General features: G+C 38.2%; 1 protein-coding gene across 6 annotated transcripts in view; it reads left to right on the top strand.

The window, feature by feature from the left end:
* The window catches only part of blnk (B cell linker), a 208,435-nt gene extending 196,611 nt beyond the window's left edge, over nucleotides 1–11,824 (top strand). For all 6 annotated transcript variants that reach the window (XM_059947616.1, XM_059947617.1, XM_059947620.1 and 3 more), the window contains 4 exons: nucleotides 6,178–6,239; nucleotides 8,142–8,225; nucleotides 8,305–8,460; nucleotides 11,619–11,824. In XM_059947616.1, coding sequence (XP_059803599.1) covers nucleotides 6,178–6,239; nucleotides 8,142–8,225; nucleotides 8,305–8,460; nucleotides 11,619–11,738 — 422 coding nt within the window. In that variant the 3' untranslated portion in view covers nucleotides 11,739–11,824. The remainder of the gene's footprint in view (nucleotides 1–6,177; nucleotides 6,240–8,141; nucleotides 8,226–8,304; nucleotides 8,461–11,618) is intronic.
* The last annotated feature ends 275 nt before the right edge of the window (nucleotides 11,825–12,099 follow it).

Raw genomic sequence — 12,099 nt, 5'->3', positions numbered from 1 at the left:
AGATGATTGATGAACTAAATGAGTATTTTGCATCAGTCTTCACTGTGGAAGACACTAGCAGTATGTTGTGTGTGAAGGAAAAGAAGTGGGTGCAGTTACTGTTACAAGAGAGAAGGTGAAAGACCTAAAGGTACATAAGTCACCCAGACCAGAGGAATTGCACCCTAGGGTTCTGAAAGAGGTAGCATTAGAAATGATCTTTCAAAAATCATTGAACTCCAGCATGGTGTCAGAGGACTGGAAAATTGCAGAAGTTACTCAACCCTTAAGAAAGGAGGAAGGCAGCAGAAAAGAAGTTATTGACCAGTTAGCATGACCTCAGTGGTTGGGAAGATGTTGGGGTCAATTGTTAAAGATTAGGTCATTGGAATACTTGGTGACACAGGACAAGATAGTATAAAATCAGCATGGTTTCCTTCAGGGAAAATCCTGCCTGACAAACCTGTTGGAATTCTTTGAGCAGATTACAAGTAGGATAAAGGGGATGCAGTCGATGTTGTGTATTTGGACTTTCAGAAGGCCTTTGACAAGGTGCCACACATGAGGCTACTTACCAAGTTAAGTGCCCATGGTATTACAGAAAAGTTACTAACATGATTAAAGCATTGGCTGATTGGTAGGAGGCAGCGAGTGGGAATAAAAGGATCCTTTTCTGGTTGGCTGCCAGTGACTAGTGGAATTCTGCAGGGGTTGGTGTTGGGACCACTTCTTTTTATGCTGTATATAAATGATTTAGATGATGGAATAGATGGCTTTGTTGCCAAGTTTGCAGATGATATGAAGATTGGTGGAGGGGCAGGTAGTGTTGAGGAAACAGGTAGGATGCAGAATGAGCAAGAACGTGGCAAATAAAACACAATGTTGGAAAATGCTTGGTCAAGCACTTTGGTAGTAGAAATAAATGTGCAGACTATGTTTTAAACGGGGAGAAAATCACAGGAATCTGAGATGCAGAGGGACTTGAAAGTTCTTGTGCTGAACACCCTGAAGGGTAACTTGTAGGTTGTGTCAGTGGTGAAGAAGGCAAATGCCATGTTAGCATTAATTTCAAGAGGTCTAGAATATAAGAGCAAGGATGTGATGCTGAGGCTTTATGAGGCACTCGTGAGGCCTCATCTTGAGTATTGTGAACAGTTTTGGGCCCCTCATCTTAGAAAAGACGTGCTAGCATTGGAGAGGGTCCAGAGAAGGTTCACAACAATGATTCCAGGAATGAAAGGGTTATCATACGACAAACAGTACTTGCTGGAATTCAGAAGGATGAGGGGAGATCTCATTGAAAGCCTTCAAAGGTCTAGATATAGTAGATGTGGAAAGGATATTTTCCATGGTGGGAGAGTCTAGGACAAAAGGGTTTAGCCTCAGGATTGAGGGGTGCCCTTTCTAAACAGAGATACGGAGAAATTTCTTTAGCCAAAGTGTGGTGAATTTGTTGCCACATGTAGCTGTGGAAGTCAGGTTGTTGGGTGTATTTAAGGCCAAGATTGATAGGTTCTTGATTGGACATGGTATCAAAGGTTACAGGAAGAAGACCGGGAACTGGAGTTGAGGAAGAGATAGAAAAGAAAGGATCAGCCATGATTGAATGGTGGAGCAGACTCGATGGGCCAGATGGCCTAATTCTGCTCCTATGTCTTATGGTCTTATGTTTTCTCTAGCAGTGTTTAACAGACCACCAATGAGTGTGAAGGGTGTAATGGAGCAAATTTAGAAAGCAATTAATGCCAAGGTGACAATGTCCTTTGAGGGTGGATAAGGCAAAAAGTCAATGTCAAAAACTGAGGATTTAGTTCTGCATAAAAAGGAAAGAAGAATATGGGAAGTGTGTGAATGAAATTAAAGGAAAAGTTAGAAAATTGAAGAAGCAAGATGAGAAAAAAGCTAGGGGGTAAAATCAAAGAATATCCAAATAAATATTTACATCTACAGAAAGAGAACAACTAAGTGTCGGCCTATTAGGGTACAAAATGGTAACCTATGTGTGGAGGTAGAAGGTGTGAATTAGGTTCAAAGTTAATATTTTGCAGCTACCATTGTAGACAAGAGGCATTATTCCCATATTGTAGATAAGGAAAAAGTTCAGGAGGAATTGGATGTGATAAAATTATTAAAGGAGAAATTAGCAATTTTGAAAGTGGAAACATCAGTAGGCCTGGATAGAATATACCCGAAGATACTTGAAAAAAAACATGGGAGAAAGTTTTAGATTAAGAGTATCATTTTTGAACTCCCTCTGGCTACAGGAGTGGTGCAGGAACATTGAATGTGCAACTCAGGCAATCCTTTGTTTAAAAATGAAGCAGTAGGACATCAAGTAATTATAAATCATTTGGTATAACTTTAGTGGTGGATTTGATAATTATAATTTGTCCAATATCTTCATTTGAAAAGGCAACATACACACGCACAGTCAAAATGGGTGTGCTATGGAACAGGCATGTCTCACTGGCTTAATAGAACTTTCCGTGGAGGTAACCAGAAGAATTGATGAGGGCTGTGATTTTTGTTGTGCTGTACATGGCTATCAGCAAGGCTTGACAAGATTCTGCATGCCAGGGTGGATTAGCTGGAATTGTTTTCACTGGCACCAATCCCAGCTAATCTGTGGGTGAGTGGCAAATAGGATCGAAAATTTACTCAGTGACGGGTTGTTACAGGGTTCTATGAGTACTTGGTTCCTTGCATTTTGTTGTGCATAATAATAATTTTGATTTGAATGTAGGGAAAAATCATTCAAATTTACAATGTAAAGAATTGTAAAGAACTTTGCAGATGACCAAAAAGTTGGCCATGTAATTGACAAGAGCAAAATTTTCTGTTTCAAAATGATACTGATTATCTGATCAATTGGGCTGAGAAGCACAAACAGAATTTTGTATGGGGGGGGGGAGTGCAACAAGACAAATGCAGTAAGAGAGGAATATTGAAAAACACAGAACATAGAAGGGTTTTCCTTTGTATTTTCACATATCTTTAATGCTAGTAGATCAAATAGATAAAAGAAATGAAACTGCATGCAGATTGCTTCACTTGTTAGCCCAGACATAACATATATAGGCAAGGTAGTTATGCTAGAATTGCAACACTTGCTAGGCAACAGCATTTAATTTTGGTCACTACATTCCAGAAGAGACGTTACAGAAGAGATTGCAGTAGAAGGAATACAGAGGAAATACAAGAATGTTACCAGTACTGGAAGATTTCTGCACTGACGAAAGACTGAACAAAGTTGAAATTGTTTTTGCTGGTACAGAGAAGGCTGAGTGGAGAATTAATTTATGTATATAAAATTATAAGAATCTTAAACAGAATAAATAGGAAGGACAGTTTTCCTTGTGAGGTGCCAAAACAGGAAGCAGAGTTTTTTGGGTACTAGTGAAAGGAACAGAGGTGAGACAAGAAAAAGTATTTTTAACTACAGGGGTTCCCAAACTGGGATCTGCAGAATCCTTGATTAATAGTAAGGCTCCGTGGCATAAAAAAAAGGTTGGGATCCCTGAACTAGAAGGTGCTAGTGGGTCTAGAACTCACTGGCTGTGAGATGTGGTAGAAACCCCCACAACTTTGAAATGGTGCCTGGATATGTACTTGTGAGCTATAATCTCCAACCGGAAGATACTAGTAGAATGTTTGCTTAGCAGACATATGGGTGGCCTCCTGTTTCATTAACTTAGTATAATTCCAACTTGCAAAAACTCAGTAGGATGTGGTAATGGGGATGTTGAACTACCTTAACGTAGATTGGGGCCATAATGGGAAAGAGTTTTTGAACTATTCAGAACATTGTAGAACAAATTGTTTCTGATTCAATGAGGAACGTAGTGAGCTTGGTCCTAGTTGAAATGGGTCAAGAAGAAGCAGTAGTAAGCAGCTGTTGTGGCATCATTGGAGTTTGATTAGTGAAAGGGGGGGGGGGGAGAAAGGAACACATTTAATTAAAATTTAAAGAGTGGCATGTGAAATTTCTATCAAGCTATGATTAGTTGCACTCTGTTATGAAGGAATGAATGGTAGAATTTCCCAGATAACAAAAGAGAAAAGATGAAGCAAAAACAGAGGTTAATGATACAAATGACAACTGAGTACAGAAAATCAGAGGGGTGTAAGATCAGAATAGAGCAAAAAGGGAAAATGAGAGTAGGTGTGCAGTATATAAGAGAGAGTATATAAATGAGAATCCAAAAGTCTTCTATTGACATAGAAGCAGAAGGTGTGTAGTGGAGTCAGGGACAACTAGGAGGTGCATAAAGAGGGGTAGGGATATTAAGTATGTTCTTTAGCATTTAACTTTACTACAAAGATGTAATTATGAAAATCACAGCTAAATAAAAGGTTAAGATACTAGACTTGATCATTTAAAATTGTACAGACTATACATAAAGTAGATCAGTCATCAGCTGTGTGAATACGATGCATCCTAGGTTGACAAGGGAAATTAGGCTCTCAATCTTACAATCCCACTTGCATATAGGAAATGGTCCAATAGATTAGTGGATTTGAAATGTTTAAAAAGATACAAGGATGAACCCAGCACCACAGGCTAATCAGTCTTTTTCTATGGTAAGGAAACTGCTAGACAATAATATGGAACAAAATGAACTTTTATTTGGACAATCAAATCATGCTTACCTGATTTATATTTTAGATAAGATAACAAGGATGAACAAAGAAACACAATTCATGTAGTGACCATGGATGGCTTACAATATTTGGCAAAATGTGGTAAATAAGCTTGTGAACAATAAATGAAGACCAAAAGAATAAAAAGGACCAGCAGCAGCATAAATCAAATGGCTTTTAAAAGTTAGAAAAAGTGTATAGTGGTTAACAGTTGTTTCCCAAGCCAGAGGAAGGAGGACATTTATATTTTCAAAAGATTGGTACTGGTACTCTGCTTTTTTAAAACATATATATCAGAAAGGTGATTGATAAGTTTGTGGCCTAAGGTAGAAGGAGTCATTTTAGAAAAGCTAGCACATTTATTTTTCACCCTCCCCTAGTGTTGCCACCATGTCCACGTGGACCTCCTTGGGTGATAAGCCCTTGAGACCGAGGTAGTGGATGACTGCCAGTGTTGTCCATTTTCTCAGACAGTGTTTACTTGCAATTTTCAATTATCTGAAACAGAAATACCACAAAAGTTATTAACTTCAAACTTTCTGCATAATCGCTCAAAGAGTTGAACTGCACGTGCATGTAACAAGAGCTGTATAACTCATTTCCTTCTACCTTAAGGCATGAACTTATCAATCACCCCTCGTATATATACACTTCATATTGATAACTTGGGTGCAAAAAGCACAGATGATTAAAAGCTTGGGTACTGTGAGGAAGATGACAGAATTCAAGAGGGCACAAATGAGAGATGAAGTAGGTAGATGCATGACAGATGAAATGTAACATGATTTACCTTGATGAATAGAACAAGGAGGGGCAGTATGAAGTTTAGGAATAGGAAAACCTGAGGTGCATATCCACAGTTGTATGAAGGTGACAAATTGAGTAGGCTGTAACAAAGTTTATTGAGGTAGTCACTATTGAAAACAGAGGGACAGAGAGCAAAATCAAGAAATCTCTTTTTAAAAAGCAAGAAAAACTTGGTTCAGCTGTGGTTGAATTATCTTAACCGTTTAAGAGGAATGCACCTTAGGAAGCTAGAGAGGTTATAAAAATGATTTATTAAGATAGTACAAGGGATGAGGAATTTCAGATACAGGATTACATTGGAGTTCTTTTCTTTGAAGCAGAGAAGTTTTGAGAAGACTTTGCAAGGACATGGAATTCATGACTTAAAAGTTCAATGGAATTAAATTAAGTCATGGTTTTCAAAAATGAATTAAATAAGTGCTTGAAGCAAAATAAAAGCAGTTAACAATGGAGAAGGAACAAGGGAATGAGGCCAACTGGATTGCATCAAGCCAGAATGACCTCCATGTGCCAAATGGCCTCGTTTGGAGCTAAAATGATAGTATAAAGAACTTAAAGCAGAAAGCTGGGAATGTCCCCTTTGGTCTGAATCAACAAACACCCAGTTTTTCAACATAGGGCTTTTACCAGGAAGTCATATGTCTGTGTCAGTAAAATAGAGATAATACTTGAAAGCATTAATTGGAATTACTTTTGTGGGAAGCAATTAAACTTTGACTGGTGCTTACTTTCTAATTGTGATTACTTTAGATATTCCAGAAACTGCTCCTAGACATAATGAACGACATCACAGTTCTCATACCACGGAGCAGGTAAAGCTTCTATAAATCAATGTGTATTTAATCACGTTCATAAGATATGAAAATCAATGATATTCTGATCAGCAGGTCAGATTTACACAGCAATTTCCAAGACAACCACTAATTTCGTTCATAACACTTATCTTAGATTTGTCTCTAGGTATAATGCTTAAAAGACTGCCTGCTACTAAACAAAATCTTTTTTGTAGTTAAAATTCTTATTACAGTCTTATATGCAGTCCACCTCTTTCCGATTTCCATCCTCAAGTGAAAACCTGAAATGTTGTTCTTGACTCAGAGCCACGTTTCAGATTTCGTATTCTACCATCACTGAAATTTACTGCAAAACATTTTCTTTCCTGCTCCACCATTGAAACCTTGAGATATTTGTCTTTGTCATCTTAAATCTTAAGTACTTCAGCACTCTTCCGTCCATTCTCCATAAACTCCAATTTGTTTACATTTCTGCAAAAGCTACCTGTCCTACATCAAAATGCATTTCTTCTTCACTTCTGAACTCATCCCCGAAACTACTATGGACTCTAATCCATCTGTGCTTTATCTTTCCCTATGTTCTTTTGATACTATGTTTTTACTGGGATCCTCCCCCTGCCCCATTTCAACTTTAAAACAATCTCAGCTTCTATATATATGCCTTCTATATATTGGTGAGACCGGACGCAGACTGGGAGACCATTTCCCTGAACACCTACGCTTTGACCGCCAGAGAAATCAGGATCACTCGGTGCTCACACATTTTAATTCCACGTCCCATTCCCATTCTGATATGTCAATCCATGGCCTCCTCTACTGTCAAGATGAAGTCACACTGAGGTCAGAGGAACACCACCTTATATTCCATCTGAGTAGCCTCCAACCTGATAGCATGATCGTTGATTTCTCTGTTAATGCCCTTCCTCCCCTTCTTACCCCATCCCTTATTCATTTATTATTCTTCCCCTTTTCTGTCTTTTTTCTCTCTGTCCCTCTCACAATCACTCCTTGCCTGCTCTCCATCTCCCTCTGGTGCTCCCCTCCCCCTTTCTTTCTCCCTAGGCCTCCCGTCCCATGATCCTCTCCCTTCTCCAGCCTTGTATCCCTATTACCAATCAACTTTCCAACTCTTAGCTTCATTCCTTCCCCTCCTGTCTTCTCCTATCATTTTTGGATCTCCCCCTCCCCCTCTCAAATCTCTTACAGTTTCAGTTAGTCCTGACGAAGGGTCTCAGCCCGAAACATCGACTGTATTTCTCCCTATAGATGCTGCTTGGCCTGCTGCGTTCCACCAGCATTTTGTGTGTGTTGCTTCAGCTTCTCTAAAGCCTGGACTGGGCAGATTGTGAATGAAGGTTGTACAAGCTCAACTTGTATCTACTGGAGCTAAGAAAAGTGAGAGATGATTTGAGAGGTCATTACAGATGAATGAAGAGAGGATGATTCTTGGTGAAGTATTGAGGTTTAGGGATCACTTATAAACCCATTTAAATAGGACGTGATGCTTTCTTTTATCTGCAATGAAAATCATAAATATACTTTGGAACACTTCTTGAAATGAAGATGGAAAAAAAACTAGCTATTTTTAGGGGACAAAAGTCAACAAGATGAAAGATCAGCATGAGTAAACAGGATGGCACCATTAACATTACTAATAGACTATCCAGGGTCTTAGTAATATAACAGGCCAGGCTTGAGGATAGGTATAGCTTACTTCTAATTTGAACGTTTGTATGTGCTCTTTTCATGAACATGTCTTAAAAATAATCCTAAGTAAAATCAACTGTAAGCATAAAATAATGGAAACTTGTAATATCTTCTATATGTAGTAGTTAAAGATCACTGGTACAAAAAATGTTGTCAACACTGAATAATATTAAAATACTAAAATTTGATATTTAAATTTTTATTCATTTGAAGGATCCTAGTGTAGATGGCAAAGCATGGTATGCAAATCACTGTGACCGAAAAACTGCAGAAGAGAGATTACAGAAATTCAGCAAGGTACAAGAGTATATTTTGAATGCATGTTTTACATTACTTAAGTTTTTGTAGCTGAAAGCACTTTTCTCATCCCAAATAGGATGGATCATACCTCATAAGAAAAAGTTCTGGCCAGGACACACGGCAGCCATATACGTTAGTTGTATTATACAACAAAAGGGTCTACAATATTCCTGTGCGTTATATTGAAGCAACAAAAGAATATGCATTAGGCAAAGAGAAGATTGGCGAAGAGGTAAGTGATTTACCTTTCATGCTTCTCATTACCCAAGAATAATTAGTGCAGTTAATTGATTTTTTAAGACTTTATTGTAGCCAAGAACAGGTTAAAATAAATAACTGCAAATGAATGATGATGTAACTGGGTTTAAAATCTACACAAAATGACACAAAGGTTGGTGGTATTTTGCATAGCACAGAAGGTTGTAGGTTACAATGGGATAGAAACAGGATGCGCAGCTTGACAGAGAAGTGACAGATGGAGTTCAGTCCAGGAAAATGGAAAGAGATGCATTTCAGAAGATCAAACTTGAAAAGGTTAATGCAGGATTCTTACAATGTGCTGGAGGAGCTCAGCAGGTCAGGCAGCATCTATGGATGGGAATACAGTTGACGTTTTGTGCCAAAACCCTTCATCAGGATGTATTTCTCTAGATTACCAGCATGTACCTCTTGTGTCTGTGGCAGGATTCTTAGCAGTGTGCAGGAACAGAGGGATTACGTGGCCCATGTCTGCAGATCCCTCAAAGTTGCCACGCGAGGTGAAAGTGTGGTTAGAGTGTATTTTGTGGTGTAGACCTTCATTGATCGTGCAGTTGCAGCTCTATAAAACTCTGGTTGGAGTATTGTCTTCAGTTCTGGATACTTCAATATTGGAAGGATGTGGAAGCTTCAGCGAAGGCACGGAGGAGGTACACAAGGATGCTGCTGGATTAGAGAACATATTTTACAAGGAAAGGTTAAATAATTTAGTGATTTCCTCTTTGGAGCAAAGCTGGATGAGAGCAGATGAAAGACAACTTGATAGGGGTGTACAAGAATTAAGGCCAAGATAGAGTGGACAGTCAACATCATTTACCCAAGACACCAATGGCTATTACCAGAGGACATCTATTTAAAATGAGTGGAGGAAAACGTAGGGGAAACGTGAAAAGTAGTTTTCATACACATACACAGAGTGGTAGATACCTGGAATACATTGCTTGGGTTGGTAGTAGAGGCTGAAATAATGGAGATATTTAAAAGACTCTTAGATAAGCAGATGGATGTAGGAAAAATGGAGGGTTATGGGTTATAAAGGAGGGGAGGGGTGGATTGATCATGAAGTAGATTTATATCGGTTGGTACAGCAGCATGGACCAAAGGGCCCATACTATGCTTCATTGTTCTTTTGTAAAAGTGCTCAGTATTTTCTTGTACTTGTCATGGTTATTAACAATTTTTATATTTTTGGATGGTAATACCTTTGTTAATGTAGATTAATTAGGGTGAAAAAGCATGGAGTAAAATTCAAATATGATGGGTTTAGCAGCAAATCATCTTTGTTTATTTAAGCATTACACTCAGCTTTCAGCCTATCTGTGGTTAATAACCCACCTATAATCTCTCTGCTGATTCTCAAAAACCTCCCTTCTCCAGAGTCAAACTGGACAAACTGTTTCCTCCTGAGTCTATAGTCATCATTCATGGAACTTGCTGTTGAATTCTTCTCAGAGTTTCATTGCTGCCACAGTACCAAAATGTTTCTCACCAAAGTCACTGATGAAATTCCTATGTGATAGTAACACAGAACATCTTTCCATCCTCATTTCTTTAAGACTGAGCCACAGCCTTTGGTACGGTTCACCACACCATACTCCTTTGATAGCTTTCTGCTTCTTGTCCATCATTTTGGGCCTATAATCACTAGGTTTCTTCCTGATTTATGCAAATTTTGTTAGAGATTTCCCTGATAGCCATGAGTGTAAAAGGATGTTATCTCTTGTGTTGTCAAAGCATCTCTCTCTGCCTCTCTCCTATTTCTCATCTGTATGTAATCTCTCAGCAAGATCCAAAAACTTTATTACCCAAGATGCAAACAAGAAAATCTGCAGATGCTGAAAATCCAAGCAAAACACACAAAATGCTGCAGGAACTCAGCAGCACTGGCAGCATCTATGGAAAAAGGTACAGCCTACATTTTGGGCCAAGACCCTTCCTCAGGACAAATCTCAGGCCCAAAACATTAATTGTACTCTTTTCCATAGATGCTGCCTGGCCTGCTGAGTTCCTCCAGCATTTTGTGTGTGTTGTTCGGATTTCCAGCATCTGCATTTTTTCTCTTGTCCGTGTTTATTGACTTCATTTGCCTCTCGACAGGAGTCTAACTCTGAACCAATTGTTTAACAACCTTACTATAAGCTTGGGGCATTCCCATGCCCACTCGTATTTCCAGTCCTATCATCAGAATCCATTGTTATCACGGCTTGCAGGGTTAAAATCCATAATTATCCACACATCCAGCATCTCTCAGATTCAGTTTAAACAAAGCATTTCAAACTCCCTCTTCTTGGTGTTCTCTTCATAAATTGAAAACCATTCAAAAATCTGCTCTGCATCTTAAATTTTTATCAGGATTGTTCATCTTTAGCTCCTGTGCTTGTTATCCTAGATTAGTACCTGGCTAAGCACTGCTTAAATTACAAAACTTTTTTTAAAGCCTTCCTCAAGCTCACTATTTTCCATGTGTCTAAACTTGCACAGCCTTGCAGTCCCCTAACATGTGAATACTCCAACTCCGGCTTCCCAAATATCACAGATGTCATCATTCCATAAACAGCATCCATGTCTCCAATTGCCAAGTTCCGTAAGCACCTTCCTGGACATCTTGCATTAGGCCTCGATTTCCTCCCTGGAGTTTCCTTTGGACACAAATGTTAATGTTTTTGGTCATCTACCTCAATATTTCACAGACGAACTCATCAATAAAAGGGCAAATAAGTTTGAAAATAAATACAAAGAACTTGTATATTTAAACTAACAAGTATGCTCTAGAACCAAAATCTATTGGATAAACACAGAACACACACACACAAAATGCTGGAGAACTCATACAAGCAATAGATCCAGAATTGGATCACGTAAGAGATTCTGAAAAGAAAATGGCACACTCCCATCTTAGTTTCCCTTTTTGGAATCCCCAGCTCCCTGGACACTCAATCTCCATCTCTTCTGAAATTTCTTATTAATATCTCCATCGATCAAGCTGGTGTTTGTACCTTTTGATTTCAATTCTGTATGTTTTATTTTTAGCATGTCGCGTGGAATGTTTTGACATAAATGTACATTATTTATGCTATAGTTACTCGTAAGAGGATTATGCTGGGCTAACAATGTTTGTTTCTATTCACTTAGCGGTTCACCAGTGTTGCTGACATAATTGAAAACCATCAAAAGAATCCTTTGGTCCTCATTGACAGCCAAAATAACACCAAAGATTCCACCAAATTGAAGTATCCAGTCAAAGACTCGTGAAGTCCATTTACTGAACAGTATTTATATAGTTTTCATTTTATATCATTTTCAACCACAGATAATATGAATAAAACAATGCATTTAAATTTGCATAAGAAATTAATTTTGTTATGGTTACTATACATTAGACATTGGTTTATGCACAGAACAGTCTTATAATTTACCTAATTTATGCTCATAAGTTTTTCAATTTAAACATATTATTAGTCATTTTACAGTAACAAAGATCCACTATCCAGATGACAAAAAAAAATGTTCAACTCTAATAATGTGCTGTTTTAATACTGCTGTTCAACAGTAATTAGTACACTTCGCACAATCCAAATCCTAACTATAAAGGTATTTTGATCTAACAATTCAA

Source organism: Hypanus sabinus, chromosome 22 (assembly GCF_030144855.1).
Source record: "Hypanus sabinus isolate sHypSab1 chromosome 22, sHypSab1.hap1, whole genome shotgun sequence".
Taxonomy (NCBI): Eukaryota; Metazoa; Chordata; class Chondrichthyes; order Myliobatiformes; family Dasyatidae; genus Hypanus; species Hypanus sabinus.
This window is presented reverse-complemented; position numbering and strand designations above follow the sequence as displayed.